General features: G+C 47.1%; 1 protein-coding gene across 3 annotated transcripts in view; it reads left to right on the forward strand.

The window, feature by feature from the left end:
- rhpn1 (rhophilin, Rho GTPase binding protein 1) overlaps positions 1–17,130 on the forward strand; it is a 133,436-nt gene that overhangs the window by 106,411 nt on the left and 9,895 nt on the right. For all 3 annotated transcript variants that reach the window (XM_070895165.1, XM_070895175.1, XM_070895186.1), the window contains 3 exons: positions 503–579; positions 14,235–14,381; positions 16,291–16,449. In XM_070895165.1, the coding sequence (XP_070751266.1) occupies positions 503–579; positions 14,235–14,381; positions 16,291–16,449 (383 nt within the window). The remainder of the gene's footprint in view (positions 1–502; positions 580–14,234; positions 14,382–16,290; positions 16,450–17,130) is intronic.

The following is a 17,130-nucleotide window of genomic DNA, read 5'->3' on the forward strand; positions in this document are numbered from 1 at the left end:
ATATGAAATTAGTTGTAATTTTATGTAGTGGGTCCATAGAACTGCATTGGAATATAGGAACAGGAGTAGGCCATTCTGCCCCTCAAGCCTGTTCTGCCATTCAATTAGATCATGGCTGATCACACCTCAACACCATTTTCCTGTTTTTAATCCCTAGCCCTTTATATTTTTACCTGATAAAGATCTGGCAATCTGTCTTGAAAATTTCAATTCGCCCAGTATCCACAGCCTTTTGGGGGGAGAGAATTCTAGATTGAACCTGAATAAACTCATTTTGTATAGGACCCTTACAACCAGCCATTAGAGGAGGATTCCCATCTGTTGGCTGAGTTGAACCTGGGTGTCAGAGGCAGAAGGACACTACCATCCAGTTCCCTGATGATCACCCCTTGCAGTCATATCCTTGGAAGTCTGCAAATAGAAGAAGCAATTTCAGTCCACTGAGCATTCTGTAAGCAAGTTAAATTCACATAAACCATTAAATGTTGATCTTCCTTCACAGCAAAAACGCAACAGAAACCAGAAATTAAAACTCCAAACTTTTCCAAGGTGAAAGTCATGGATATTTTTCACAGATTGGTAAGTATGCTGGTCATCTGTCACTAATAGAATTCTGCTTTTGTTTTTAAATAATCATGTCCCACTTAATGGGCCCAAGTTTCGAGCCGCGCCTAGAACGGCGCAGTCCCGACCTGGACGCCTGTTTTTCGCGCCACAAAGTGCGCCGAAAAAAACCCTCCAGATTCTCCACCTCCCTGCAGGTCCTCTGGCCCTCGGCGCAGCGCAGCACGAGCTGTAGGGGGCGGAGCTAGGTCCCTGCGCTGAAAACAGTGCCGGGACCTCTGCACATGCGCGCTACAGTGGGCGCGCAAGTGCAGTAGCTCCAGGCGCCCAAAACTGTGTGGAAGGGGCCCTAAGCACGCAGCCCCTAGCCCTGGCCGAATGGCCTCACTGGGGCTGCGTGAATAAGGCTCCTCCCACGGCCAGCTCCTGCTTCCTCCCGACCCGACTCGACTCACGTTTCCCCCCCCCCCCCCGACTGGATCCGACCTGACCTCCCTCCCCCCGACCTGACCTCCCTCCCTCCCCCCGACCCAAACCGAACCGACCTCCCTCCCACCAACCCCCCGCCACCTACCTGTAAATCTGGTGCTGGGGACGGGCCCTGCCCGAAGTCTCGGGTCCGGCCCGTTCAGCCTCTCTCCCCCTTCTTTCCCCCATCTCCTTCCCCCCCCCCCATCTCCTTCCCCCCCCCCATCTCCTTCCCCCCCCCCATCTCCTTCCCCCCCCCCATCTCCTTCCCCCCCCCCATCTCCTTCCCCCCCCCCCCATCTCCTTCCCCCCCCCCATCTCCTTCCCCCCCCCCATCTCCTTCCCCCCCCCCATCTCCTTCCCCCCCCCCATCTCCTTCCCCCCCCCCATCTCCTTCCCCCCCCCCATCTCCTTCCCCCCCCCATCTCCTTCCCCCCCCCCATCTTCTTCCCCCCCCATCTCCTTCCCCCCCATCTCCTTCCCCCCCCATCTCCTTCCCCCCTCCCATCTCCTTCCCCCCTCCCATCTCCTTCCCCCCTCCCATCTCCTTCCCCCCTCCCATCTCCTTCCCCCCTCCCATCTCCTTCCCCCCTCCCATCTCCTTCCCCCCTCCCATCTCCTTCCCCCCTCCCATCTCCTTCCCCCCTCCCATCTCCTTCCCCCCTCCCATCTCCTTCCCCCCTCCCATCTCCTTCCCCCCCTCCCATCTCCTTTCTCCCCCCCCCATCTCCTTTCTCCCCCCCCCCATCTCCTTTCTCCCCCCCCATCTCCTTTCTCCCCCCCCATCTCCTTTCTCCCCCCCCCATCTCCTTTCTCCCCCCCCATCTCCTTTCTCCCCCCCCATCTCCTTTCTCCCCCCCCCATCTCCTTTCTCCCCCCCCCCATCTCCTTTCTCCCCCCCATCTCCTTTCTCCCCCCCCCATCTCCTTTCTCCCCCCCCCCCCCATCTCCTTTCTCCCCCCCCATCTCCTTTCTCCCCCCCCCCATCTCCTTTCTCCCCCCCCATCTCCTTTCTCCCCCCCCATCTCCTTTCTCCCCCCCCATCTCCTTTCTCCCCCCCCCATCTCCTTTCTCCCCCCCCCATCTCCTTTCTCCCCCCCCCATCTCCTTTCTCCCCCCCCATCTCCTTTCTCCCCCCCATCTCCTTTCTCCCCCCCATCTCCTTTCTCCCCCCCCCCATCTCCTTTCTCCCCCCCCATCTCCTTTCTCCCCCCCATCTCCTTTCTCCCCCCATCTCCTTTCTCCCCCCACATCTCCTTTCTCCCCTTCTCCCTCCCCCTCTCCTTTCTCTTCCCCTTCTCTCCCCCCCCTCGCCCTTCTCTCCCCCCTCGCCCTTCTCTCCCCCCTCGCCCTTCTCTCCCCCCTCGCCCTTCTCTCCCCCCTCGCCCTTCTCTCCCCCCTCTCCCTTCTCTCCCCCCCCCCTCCATTCTCTTCCCCCCCCTCTCCCTTCTCTCCCCCTCTCCCTTCTCTTCCCCCCCCTTCTCTCCCCCCCCCCTTCTCTCTCCCACCTCCCCCTTCTCTCCCCCCGACTTCTCTCTCCCACCTCCCCCTTCTCCCCCCATCCCTCCCCCTTCTCCCCCTTCCCTCCCTCTGCTCCCCCCCTCTCTCCCTCTACCCCCCTCCTCCGCCTCCCCTCGCTGTCAGAAACACAGACACTGACAGACAGAGAATGAGAGACACACACAGACAGACAGAGATAGAGACACTGACAGAGACACACTGTGGGGGAGGGGGGATCCCAGCACGCTGTTGGAGGGCTCTCGGTGCTGCAGTCGGTAAGTAGAAAATGTTTTATTTATTGATTTAAAAAAAAAAAATTATTTCTTATTAATTTTTTTTGATTGATTTATTGGTTGATTTATTGATGTATTTATCATTTATTATTGATGATGGCTCTTTATTTGTAAAACTGAAGTGTTTAATGTTTGTAAACTTCCCTTTAAACACCCCCCCCCCCCCCCACCATTCCCTACGTCTGATTTGTAACCTACGCCTGATTTTCTAAAGTGTAGACAAGGTTTTTTCGAGCGTACAAAAATCTTCACTTACTCCATTCTAAGTTAGTTTGGAGTAAGTTTTCACTGCCGAAACTTTGAAAACAAGTGTAAGTGGCCGGACATGCCCCCTTTTGAAAAGAAATTCTGTTCCAAAGTGAAACTGTTCCAACTGACTAGAACTGGAGCAAACTAAATGACGAGAATTCCGATTTCTAAGATACTCTGTTCTACACCAGTTGCTCCTAAAAATCAGGAGCAAATCATGTGGAAACTTGGGGCCAATGACTGGAATCTTACCAGCCCTGTGAGTGCGGGTTTGGAGGCAAAATGGCCCTGATTGACAGCGGGTCGGAAGTCCATCTGAACCCGCCTCCGTGTCAGTTTCTTAACTGTCGGGTCTGCCTGTGGATCGCAGAACCGACAGCAAGCGGCAGGCCAGTCAATTAAGATGCTTAACAGGTATTTTAAAAGGATTTTACCCAAGGCACTTGCCATTTTATCAAGTTTTTAATGAGATTGCCATCCCTCGGGGAACACGCCAGGTAAGTGTGCCGGATTCTCAATAACTCCATTGCTTTGACTAGTTGACAGCCGCAGACGTGGTATAAAAGCTACTGTTCCACAGCTGTTCACTTTCCAATCTCAGAAGCTGAAGCCGTCAGAATTTGGAAGACACTTTTGAGCTGTATGCAGTTTGGTAGTGTTTGCAGTGAACTCTCTATCAACTGTCGCCTCCTTGGAGCAACCTTTCTCACCATTGACAGATAGAAACATAGAAACATAGAAAATAGGTGCAGGAGTAGGCCATTCGGCCCTTCTAGCCTGCACCGCCATTCAATGAGTTCATGGCTGAACATGCAACTTCAGTATCCCATTCCTGCTTTCTCACCATACCCCTTGATCCCCCTAGTAGTAAGGACTTCATCTAACTCCTTTTTGAATATATTTAATGAATTGGCCTGAACAACTTTCACAGGTTCACCACTCTCTGGGTGAAGAAGTTTCTCCTCATCTCGGTCCTAAATGGCTTACCCCTTATCCTTAGACTGTGTCCCCTGGTTCTGGACTTCCCCAACATTGGGAACATTCTTCCTGCATCTAACCTATCTAAACCCATCAGAATTTTAAATGTTTCTATGAGGTCCCCTCTCATTCTTCTGAACTCCAGTGAATACAAGCCCAGTTGATCCAGTCTTTCTTAATAGGTCAGTCCCGCCATCCCGGGAATCAGTCTGGTGAACCTTCGCTGTACTCCCTCAATAGCAAGAATGTCCTTTCTCAGGTCAGGAGACCAAAACTGTACACAATACTCCAGGTGTGGCCTCACCAAGGCCCTGTACAACTATAGCAACACCTCCCTGCCCCTGTACTCAAATCCCCTCGCTATGAAGGCCAACATGCCATTTGCTTTCTTAACCGCCTGCTGTACCTGCATGCCAACCTTCAATGACTGATGTACCATGACACCCAGGTCTCGTTGCACCTCCCCTTTTCCTAATCTGTCACCATTTAGATAATAGTCTGTCTCTCTGTTTTTACCACCAAAGTGGATAACCTCACATTTATCCACATTATACTTCATCTGCCATGCATTTGCCCACTCACCTAACCTATCCAAGTCGCTCTGCAGCCTCATAGCATCCTCCTCGCAGCTCACACTGCCACCCAACTTAGTGTCATCCGCAAATTTGGAGATACTACATTTAATTCCCTCGTCTAAATCATTAATGTACAGTGTAAACAGCTGGGGCCCCAGCACAGAACCTTGCGGTACCCCACTAGTCACTGCCTGCCATTCTGAAAAGTCCCCATTTACTCCTACTCTTTGCTTCCTGTCTGACAACCAGTTCTCAATCCATGTCAGCACACTACCCCCAATCCCATGTGCTTTAACTTTGCACATTAATCTCTTGTGTGGGACCTTGTCGAAAGCCTTCTGAAAGTCCAAATATACCACATCAACTGGTTCTCTCTTGTCCACTCTACTGGAAACATCCTCAAAAAAATTCCAGAAGATTTGTCAAGCATGATTTCCCTTTCACAAATCCATGCTGACTTGGACCTATCATGTTACCTCTTTCCAAATGCGCTGCTATGACATCCTTAATAATTGATTCCATCATTTTACCCACTACCGATGTCAGGCTGACCGGTCTATAATTCCCTGTTTTTTCTCTCTCTCCTTTTTTAAAAAGTGGGGTTACATTGGCTACCCTCCACTCGATAGGACAGAGTCAATGGAATGTTGGAAAATGACTGTCAATGCATCCGCTATTTCCAAGGCCACCTCCTTAAGTACTCTGGGATGCAGTCCATCAGGCTCTGGGGATTTATCGGCCTTCCATCCCATCAATTTCCCCAACACAATTTCCCGACTAATAAGGATTTCCCTCAGTTCCTCCTCCTTACTAGACCCTCTGACCCCTTTTATATCCGGAAGGTTGTTTGTGTCCTCCTTAGTGAATACCGAACCAAAGTACTTGTTCAATTGGTCTGCCATTTCTTTGTTACCCGTTATGACTTCCCCTGATTCTGACTGCAGGGGACCTACGTTTGTCTTTACTAATCTTTTTCTCTTTACATATCTATAGAAACTTTTGCAATCCGTCTTAATGTTCCCTGCAAGCTTCTTCTCATACTCCATTTTCCCCGCCCTAATCAAACCCTTTGTCCTCCTCTGCTGAGTTCTAAATTTCTCCCAGTCCCTGGGTTCGCTGCTATTTCTGGCCAATTTGTATGCCACTTCCTTGGCTTTAATACTATCCCTGATTTCCCTTGATAGCCACGGTTGAGCCACCTTCCCTTTTTTATTTTTACGCCAGACAGGAATGTACAATTGTTGTAGTTCATCCATGCGGTCTCTAAATGTCTGCCATTGCCCATCCACAGTCAACCCCTTAAGTATCATTCGCCAATCTATCCTAGCCAATTCACGCCTCATACCTTCAAAGTTAGCCTTCTTTAAGTTCTGGACCATGGTCTCTGAATTAACTGTTTCATTCTCCATCCTAATGCAGAATTCCACCATATTATGGTCACTCTTCCCCAAGGGGCCTCGCACAACGAGATTGCTAATTAATCCTCTCTCATTACACAACACCCAGTCTAAGATAGCCTCCCCCCTAGTTGGTTCCTCGACATATTGGTCTAGAAAACCATCCCTTATGCACTCTAGGAAATCCTCCTCCACCGTATTGCTTCCAGTTTGGTTAGCCCAATCTATGTGCATATTAAAGTCACCCATTATAACTGCTGCACCTTTATTGCATGCACCCCTAATTTCCTGTTTGATGCCCTCCCCAACATCACTACTACTGTTTGGAGGTCTGTACACAACTCCCACTAACGTTTTTTTGCCCTTTGGTGTTCTGCAGCTCTACCCATATAGATTCCACATCATCCAAGCTAATGTCCTTCCGAACTATTGCATTAATCTCCTCCTTAACCATCAATGCTACCACACCTCCTTTACCTTTTATTCTATCCTTCCTAAATGTTGAATATCCCTGGATGTTGAGTTCCCAGCCCTGATCATCCTGGAGCCACGTCTCTGTAATCCCAATCACATATTTGTTAACATCTATTTGCACAGTTAATTCATCCACCTTATTACGGATACTCCTTGCATTAAGACACAAAGCCTTCAGGCTTGTTTTTTTAACACCCTTTGTCCTTTTAGAATTTTGCTGTACAGTGGCCCTTTTTGTTCTTTGCCTTGGGTTTCTCTGCCCTCCATTTTTCCTCATCTCCTTTCTGTCTTTTGCTTTTGTCTCCTTTTTGTTTCCCTCTGTCTCCCTGCATTGGTTCCCATCCCCCTGCCATATTAGTTTAACTCCTCCCCGACAGCACGAGCAAACACTTCCCCTAGAAAATTGGTTCCGGTCCTGCCCAGGTGCAGACCGTCCGGTTTGTACTGGTCCCACCTCCCCCTGAACCGGTTCCAATGCCCCAGGAATTTGAATCCCTCCCTGCTGCACCACTGCTCAAGCCACGTATTCATCTCACTTCTGTCATCTCAACCTCACGTGCCATCAATTCCAGTAGCATCGGTGTCCTTGGAAAAAATCTCACCTTGATCCTCAGAATCCCACCACGATCAGCCCCACCACGATCAGCCCCAACACCAACATTAGTAAACACACCAGCATCACCAATAACAACACCAACCTTCTCCGCAATCATCTGATGCTGCACAGGACACAGGGCATCCACACCCAACCACATTGCTGCCCGGGACACTAGGCATGGCCTCACCATGGCCACATTTACTTCACTTGATGCTGTACACGCTGGCTGCCACATGATGTGCCAAGTTGACACAACCCCAAATCAGATCCATAAATCATCCCTGTAATGCCCAAACCATTCCTTTCACACATCACCATTGTGCAGGGTACTATTATGTCTCACCATTCACTACAACTCACTAAGCCACTTCCAAAGGTGCACACAAATCTGTCCAAGAACGCAAAGTGTTGAAAATAAAGATTTCAATGTTTGACAACACATCAACATAAACTTTACATGAACATTGGCTTAAGTACTTCATTGTGCGCTGTTAGTTGGTATGAGTGGACAAGGATGAGGGTGAGTGTGAGGGGTGGCTAATGAGATGGGGATGTGATACTGTTGAGAGAGAGGGATATGTGAGTAAGGATGTGTAGGGTAGGGAAGGCAGAGTTCTGGGGATGTGATGAGTGGCACAGCAGGATGAAATTGAGTGTGACTTTGCAGTAATGTTTCGTGACCTACTGAGATCATTGAAAGGTTTGCGTTACTGCAGCTCGCTCTTCCTGACGACATCCCTGCTTGTGCACTTCTGTGCAATGTGCACCCAGGCTGCGTTGGTGTTCTGGGGAAGTCTCTGCTGCCCATTAGAAGGGAAGAGGACCTCCCTGTGTGCTGTGACTCCCTCCATAAGCATCTGGAGGGAGTGATGGGAGAGCCTTGGTGCAGCAGTGCACACTGTGCAGTGCTTGTCAGTATTTGCAGCACCTCACTGCTGCAGAACAGTGACAGAACAACTGTCAAAATTAATGTGGCTATGGTCCTTTAAGGAAACCGGCTGATGACACGTCATTGAATGTCATCAGACCCGCTCCCTGTTAATTGGCCAGGAACCTCGCAGGGTAAGCCCAATCTATGGAAGATTTTTTTGAGAGGGCAGACTGTAGAGAGGAGCGTGTTCCCCACCAATTCCAGCCGCCTAACTCGCCACAGGTAGCAAAATTGTGGCCAATGTGTCAGTGAAAACCTATGATAGTTGCATGTTTGATGTTTCACGTTATTTAAATAAAACTTTAAGGATAGGAAAAGGTTATTAAACAAACAAGCCCTTACCCTTTTCATTGATTTTAATCCCACCTACCTGCCTCTCATCATAACCCTAAATCCATTCTCTTTCCAGAGACTGATCTAGTTGACTCTTGAACCCATTTATACTGTCTACTTCAATTATTTTCTCCAGTAACTTATTCTACAACTTTATTTTAGCTTCCCTTCTTACTCCTAACGCACCTGATGAGATTTGATCCCTTCACCACAGTTGCTTGAATCATTTTTGTCAATTCTGTTGGAAATTTCAATTTGGTCACTCTTGAAATCTGTATTAATACTAAAAACAAATCTAGGGAGAAAGTTATTGTATAATGTGATTGGTGATGAATGAAGATATAAAAAGAACTAAGAACTCATTTGAAAAGAAAAACAGTGATTTGAATACAACCAAAGAAGAAGAAAATAGATCAATAATTTGATACTCTATATATTGTATATGTATATATTATACCTATGTGATGAAGCCTATTTCTCTCATGGACTCTGTTCCATCCACTGAATCACTTAATCTCCTGTAAAAATATTCCAATAAGTAGTCACTGATCTCTGAAAGTTATTGACGAAACTTCCAGAATATTTTCCCTCTCCTTTCCTAATGGCATTGATTGTTCAATCCAGGCCTGCTATCCTCCTCAGACAACATTTCTCATTCCACAGGACGTGAATTATCATTTCAGTCTGTACCTGTTTTTATAACCATCAATTCTTTTCGGAACTAGTTATTTATTCAGTTGAAAAATCTTGAAAACACACTGGAGCTTCGGAAAAAGTAGTTCAGAAGCATAATGACCATAACTGGATTACTGTTTTGTAATTCACTGATGGCTATCCTCTAATACCATCCAATGTAATTGTGCATTGAATGGAACTGTAGCAAACAACTCAGCAGCCAGCACAAAAGTGCACACGCTGCAGTTACTTGGCAGACAGCCGACTGAAAGAAGGAAGGCCTTTTTTTAATTCAGTGGAACCTCTGTTGATTGCTCTTCTGACTATCCACCATATTTTGGCAGGCCAAAGCTGAATGTGAGGCATTGTCTCATTATATTGCTTCTTTTGTGGATTGCATTTCATCTCTCTTTTTTTGTGATTTGCATTATGCTAGTGTTATGTATGCAATAAAGGTTCAAACTGAGTACTATTTAATTAAACAAGGTACAACCTTGGCTCTGCTTTATTTTGGCCTGTAGTGTCTGACTCTCAAAATGGCTGGCCTTTTATACCTAAGCAGCACCATGTGTGTGCTGCTCAGTGGCCTCCAACAATGATGCCATCTGGTGGCTACAAACAATGTACATACATGACAATACCCTCCTCTCAGATCTTATCACAGTCTTTCATAGGTTGAGACGGTCCGGTGCTTTCCGCTCCCGCATTGACCGTCTCAGTTCAATTCCAGCCTTGGGCGAGTGTGCGGGGTCTGTTGTGGCTGATGGCTGGATGACTGACTTGTTGCGGGTGGCAGTGGCCATGTCAGGAATTGCAAGTCCATTTTTATTGAACGGGTCCGTGATGGAAATTCCGGGTTCACTGATGACCCTTGAGTCCTCTGAAGGCTGCTGGTAGGTTGGTTGGTCGTCGATGGTTTCTTCGTCCGACTGTTCTGGCTCGTCTGTATGCCTCAGCTTTGTCTGATCCATGTGTTTCCTGCAAGTTTGCCCATTCTTGAGCTTAATAACAAATACTCTGTTGCCCCCCTTGGCCATGACCATACCAGCGATCCATTTGGGACCCTGACCATAGTTCAACACATATACAGGATCATTAACAGAAATCTCGCGTGACACAGTTGCGTGATCGTGGTACGCTTGCTGACTTTGTCTTCTGTATTCCAGAGATAGCTTAGTCTTAAGACCTCTTTTCATCATGAGTTCAGCAGGTGAGATCCCTGTGAGTGTGTGGGATCTTGTCCTGTAACTCAGCAGTATGCAGGACAAGTGGCTTTGCAGTGATCCTTGGGTTACTCGCCTCATGCTTTGCTTGATAATTTGTACTGCACGTTCAGCTTGCCCGTTGGACGCAGGTTATAACAGTGCTAACCTTACATGTTTTATGCCATTAAGTTTCACAAACTCCTGACTGGTGAAGCACGACCCATTGTCGCTCACCACTATGTCAGGCAGACCATGTGTCGCGAACATGACATTGAGATTCTCTATGGTTGCCGTGGACGTGCTGGATGACGTGATTATGCATTCTATCCACTTCGAATAAGCGTCCACCACCACTAAAAACATCTTGCCCAGGAAGGGACCTGCAAAATTTACATGGATCCTGGACCAAGGTTTGGATGGCCAGGACCACAGACTCAGCAGCGATTCCGCTAGTGCTTTGTTGAGCTGCTTGCAAGTGTTGCAATGATGCACGCATGCTTCCAGCTCAGAATCAATTCCTGGCCACCTTACATGGGACCTGGCGATGGCCTTCATCATCACTATAACAGGATGTATACTGTGTAACTCACGCATGAACTTCTCTCTCCCTTTCTTGGGCATTACAGCGCAATTGCCCCACAATATGCAATCTGCTTGAATAGACAGTTCGTCCTTGCGACGAATGTACGGTTTGGCTTCCTCGCACATTTGCTTAGGTATGGCAGACCAATCCCCTTTGTGGATGCACCCCTTTGCCACTGATAAAATCTGGTCCTGGTTGGTCCAGGTATTAACTTGTTGAGTCGTGACAGGGGTTCCTTCACTCTCAAAAGCATCCATGATTAACATTAGATCCGCCGGTTGTGGCGTTTCCACCTCCGGTGTGGGCAACGGCAACCGGCTCAAAGCATCGGCACAATTCTCTGTGCCAGGTCTGTGGCGAATGACATAATCATAGGCAGATAATGTCAGCGCCCACCTTTTTAGATGTGGGATGAAGCGTTGGTATTGATACCTTTGCTGAGCGGCTTGTGATCAGTCTCTAATTCGAACCTCAGACCGAACAGGTACTGATGCATCTTTTTAACACTGTACACACACGCTAAAGCTTCTTTTTCTACCATGCTGTAGGTTCTTTCTGCTTTAGACAAACTTTGGATGCATACGCCACAGGTTGAAATTTCCCCGACTCATTGGCTTGTTGCAGTACGCAACCAATTCCATATGACAATGCATCACAGGCCAAAACTAAACGTTTACATGGGTTATAATGTACCAGCAGCTTGTTCGAGCAAAGCGGATTGGTGGCTTTCTCGAAAGCTCTGTCTTGCGATGCGCCCCACACCTAGTTGTCGCCTTTTCTCAATAGCACGTACAGTGGTTCTAGTAAGGTGCTCAAATTAGGTAGGAAGTTACCAAAGTAATTGAGTAGACCCAGGAACGAACGCAGCTCCATCACATTCTGTGGCTTGGATGCATTCTTGATGGCCTTGGTTTTCACGTCAGTAGGTCTGATGCCATCGGCGGCGATTTGCTTCCCGTGGAATTCGCCTCTGGTGCCATGAAGACTCACTTCGAGCATTTCAGTCTGAGTCCCCTCTATCCAAACGCAGTAGAACCTCTTTCAGGTTGTTCAGATGTTCCTTGGAGTCACGAACAATGATCAGGATGACATCTTGGAACACGACGGTTCTGGGAATAGACTTCAGTAGACTTTCCATATTCCTCTGGAATATTGCTACAGCCGAGCGAATTCTGAAAGGGCACCAGTGGTAAATAAACAGTCCTTTGTGCGTGTTAATGCACGTAAGTCTCTTCGACATCTCGACCAACTCCTGTGTCATATAGGCCGACGTCAAGTCCAGTTTTGTGAACGACTTCCCTCTGGCTAGCGTTGCAAACAAGTCATCAGCCTTCGGTAACGGGTACTGATCTTGTTTCAAAACCCTGTTGATCGTACCCTCGTCGGCTCCACAGCTTCTGACTGTGCCATCACTTTTCAGCACAGGAACAATGGGCCTGTCCCATTCATTAAATTCGACCGGTGATATGATCCCTTTACACTGGCGTCTTTCCAGTGCAATTTCGACCTTCACCCTCATATACGGCACTGCCCGAGCTTTATGATGGACGGGTCTTGCATCTGAGTCCACGTGGATCTGCACCGTGGCTCCCGTGAAGTTGTCGATACCCGGCTCGAACAGCAAGGGGAACTTGTTCAATATTTGGGCACATGTATCTTCCTCTAATGACAATGCCTTTGTTGTTCCAGTCGCATCTGGTTTTCTCCAACCAGTTCCTGCCTAGCAGTATTGGGCCATTGCCTGGAATAATCCATAGCGGTAACTCGTGAACTGCACTGTTATATGACACATAAAGGTGATTGCCAGTGCACAAATTAATCAGTTCTTTGGTGTACGGGCGCAGCTTGGCGTTAACAGGGCTCAGCCTGGGCCTCACAGTCTTGGTATCCCACAGTTTATTAAATGCCCTCTCGTTCATGATCGATTGACTTGCCCCCATGTCTAGTTCCATCGATACCGGTAGCCCGTTAAACTTCACATTAATCAAAATTGGTTTTCTCTTGGTTATGAAGGCGTACAGTCCATACACTTCCTCCTTTGGCATCTCGGATTGCATATCCGGAGCCGCGCTAGTCTGACTCTCATCCTCCATGTGGTGTGTCACAGCCCGCTTGCTCATCTGTGGACACTTCCGCTGGAGATGCTCCACTCTCAGTCAGCCGTTGCAACTATATTGCTTAAATCGGCACTGCTGGTGCCGATGATTTCCTCCACAACGCCAACATGGAGAAGTCGGATACATTCCCCTGGCGGACTTTGGGCAGCCACAGGTTTCGCGAACGCAGCCGGATAGGCCCTGCCATGTGCTGCTCTGCCGAACGCCGAATCAATCGCATTTACAGTACTTGCTGAGGTTCGATTCTTCACCGCTATTTGCTTTAAACTCCTGTCCATCGTCATACATGATTGAGCGATCTGGGTGGCCCTTTTTAAATCCAACTCTTCCACCTCCAGAAGTTTGCGCAGGATCAACTCGTGGTTGATACCGATACCAAAGAAGTCCCGCAGCATGTCTGCCAACATCGTCCCAAACTTGCACGGTCCTGCTAGACGTCTCGGGTCGGCAACGAATTCTACCGCATTCTGGCCCTCCGATCGAACGTATATATAAAACCTGTATCTCGAGATGATGATGCCGTCGTCTGGCTTGAGGTGCTCCCGGAGCAATGTACACAACTCCTCGTACATTTTTTCCGTTGGATCACTAGGCATGAGTAGATTCTTTATCAGACCGTAGATCTTTGAACCGCACACCGTGAGGAACATGGCCCGGCACCGATCTGCATCGTCGACCCCCTTCATTTTGTTGGCCACGAAGTACTGGTTCAAACGGCTCTCAAAGTCTGCCCAATCTTCTTCTTCCACGAATCGCTCTAAAAATCCAAATGTGCTCATTTTGCAAACAAAGGTTCTTGTATTCTCGTCGCCAAATGTTATGTATGCAATAAAGGCTCAAATTGAATACTACCTTGACTCTGCTTTATTTTGGCCTGTAGTGGCTGACTCTCAAAATGGCTGGCCTTTTATACCTGAGCAGCACCATGTGCGTGCTGCTCAGTGGCTTCCAACAATGACACCATCTGGTGGCTACAAACAATGACTGCTAGGCTTGGGATATTCCTACACCATACATATAAAATAGATTCTGGATTATCTGCCCATCTCCATTATTGAGCAGTGAATCACTTCCATTGAATTGGATAAAGGAGGTTCCATTTTGTTAATAGCATTGTTGGGAGTATTATTCATTTTAACATTTGTCATGCGTTGAACTGATGGAAGGAGGACGGATGAGAGCAACTTCCTCTCATTACTTTACCTACCGAAACAATAATTGGAGATCATCCTAAGTGCATTTATAAACAATATGTCTTCCCTTTTCCCCTCATTTTCCCCTCCTCCCATTTTAGGGGCCTTTGTCAGTTTTCTCTGTCAAGAACCGGTGGAGCCCAGCCAGAGAGATTCACCTTGAGAAAAGTGAAAAAGGATTTGGATTCACTCTGCGTGGAGATTCCCCCGTTCTTATCGCAGGAGTTGTCCCTGATGGCTCTGCAGATGTAAGCATACTTTACACCATTTTACTCGTGATATATAATTCTTTTTTTTTACATTCTTGCCTTTATATTATCTTTAAAAAGCGAATCTCTTCAAACAATGAACCAAGCTGATAATACATATGGGCTAATTTTTCCTGAGTGATTTGCATCTTTTTTTTGGAGCAGGTTGCTCTTTTTGGCCTAAGTTGAAAAACCACAGTTTCCCCAATCAATTTGCACCAGTGTAACTCAGTAAGTTACGATTTTTTTAAGTCCGTTTTTTTTTCAGCCATAGGGGGCGTAACCAGCCACCTACGCCACTTCTGGCCATTTAGGGAAGTTTGGCCAGCTGAAAGTTACTCCAGTTTTGATTAGGCCAGCATGTGGCCTCTCCAGAAAAACCTTCCCTAGACTTAAGGAAATCGGCACAGCAGATGCCTGGACACAGTGAAAGAATTAAAAAAACATATAGCAGCAACTTGCCTCCAACCCTGCCCGAAGGCTGTCTGGTCCTATTCTTGGTCACGCACACAAGAAGGCTGTCAGCAAGCCCTTCGGGCGGGGTTGGAGGTAAGTTGCAGCTGTGTGTTTTTCAATTCTTTCACTGTGTTGGGAGCTGGCTGTATGCTTCACTTTGCAGCCTAAGCTCACATTGTGTCCCTGGTTACCATGGCAGCCCGACCTTTTTGGCGCAGATCAAGGCTCCAACCCGAAAACTAAAGATCGGGTTAGGCCACGCCAAAATGAAGAAATCCAATGGGGAAACTTAGAACCTTTTTGTTTTGACATATTGGGCACAAAAAAATCGGGCGTAACTCCAAGTACGCCAAAAAAATGCTTTGGGGAAAATTGAGCCCAAAGAGGTTATAACACGTAAACAAACCGTTCAACTCAACCAGCTTGTGTTGGTGTTTGTCTTCCACGTGAGAAAGTAGTACTAATCATATTTACCCTCCCTGTTCACATGTCTCTTATCCCTTTTCCCTTCATCCACCTATCTAATCTATTCTTGAATGTTGACATAGTTGATGCCTTTTGATTCCTTTAGTTGAATTTCACAGCAAGAGCTGAATTGAAAGCATATGGGATAGGAAAGTCGTAAGTTTTCAACATTGATGCTATTCTGCACTGTAGACCTTGGCACTTTACCTAGGTTTCTACATTTTTTTTTTAAGTATTTGAATGAGAAAGGGTTTTAATTATGGTAGTTGCTATGCTGCTGTTGCTGTGTTGCTTGGTACCAGAAATGCTCTGTTATTTTTCCATTTCCTCTCCTGGTCTTACTGAACCATCTTCTGTTAAGATGGTGGGAAATTAGATATTAATCTGCTGCCAATCCAATTTAGAGGAGTGAGATAGAGTGACTCCTCTTTTTTAAAAAAACAAATTTAAATTGTGCCTCCCCCTCTGTGGCAAATTTACCATTTTGCTACATTTCCCCACAATCCAGGTGAAATCCTTTGTGAGGAGTCATGGGTGTGAGCTCATGAATTGGCACTCCTGATGTGGTATAAGAACATAAGAAATAGGAGCAGGAGTAGGCCATTTGGCCCCTCGAGCCTGCTCCGTCATTTAATAAGATCATGGCTGATCTGATCCTGGGCTCAGCTCTATTCCCCTGCTCGCTCCCCATAACCCTTCACTCCCTTATCGTTCAAAAATCTGTATATCTCCATCTTAAATAGATTCGATGACCCAGCCTCCACAGATTCATAACCCTCATCTCAGTTCTAAATGGATGACCGCTTATTCTTAAACTATGCCCCCTAGTTCTAGATTCCCTCACGAGTGGAAATATCCTCTCTGCATCTACCTTGTTGAGCGCCCTCAGTATCTCGGTATGTTTTCGATTCCTGTTTGTGCTACTTGTGCTGTTTTATAATAATAAGAGATGAATTGGAACTGACGCATGTTTTATTAACTTTTGTAGGAAGCAGGTCTCCGAGAAGGAGACTACATTGTGTCAGTGAACGAACAGGATTGCAAGTGGTCCAAGCACTCTGATGTAGTTCAGTTATTGAAAAGTATCAGCACGGAGGGTGTCAGCATTGGGGTGATAACTCTAAATATCCCTGAGCATCAGAACAATGTGAGCGCTTACCATTCAGATGTGACAGTTGATTGATGTTAATTGATGAGTTAATTGTTGTACGAGCCAATATTATAATTAGGATATTACCATGTACAAAAATACCTTGCTGAATAAGCAACCTAGAGTTAATTACTTATTCAGAAACCTGCAGCAAGACTACAACCTGAGAATCAAGGACTTGGTGCATACTGACAGTTGTATTAAAATTAAATACAATTCGGCTGTCCCCTCCCTAAATCAAACTAGAACCATAGAGCATTCTTGACAGCTTTGCTGTAATTATACCACTTACTGTAATACTGCATCATGCAGATCAGGAATGTTTGATCCCTCATTTTTATTGTTAGCTGATCTCAGCTGTGGGAAGAGACAAGAGTGGTGACAAAGTGCTGCATTGAGCTCAGTCTCTAGGTTAGTTATGTAAAAAGTCAGCATGGGTTTCTGTCGCTGCTATTCATTGATCCTTGCTTAATGTTGGATGTGGATATGATTCGGTTGAGCTTTGACCTCTCCCAGCAAGTGACTAGTTTTCCAACATTTACTGTCTGGACACATGCATGAAGAATGGTCAGGTGGCAAGGCAAGGAGAGAGGACAGGCAGGCAACCTGCTCAGATCTCCACCTTTCCCTGAAAGCTACAGGGTCTTGGGAGCACCCCCAAGGTGACTCTCCCTCTGA

The sequence above is a fragment of the Pristiophorus japonicus genome, chromosome 1 (assembly GCF_044704955.1).
Source record: "Pristiophorus japonicus isolate sPriJap1 chromosome 1, sPriJap1.hap1, whole genome shotgun sequence".
NCBI lineage: Eukaryota > Metazoa > Chordata > Chondrichthyes > Pristiophoridae > Pristiophorus > Pristiophorus japonicus.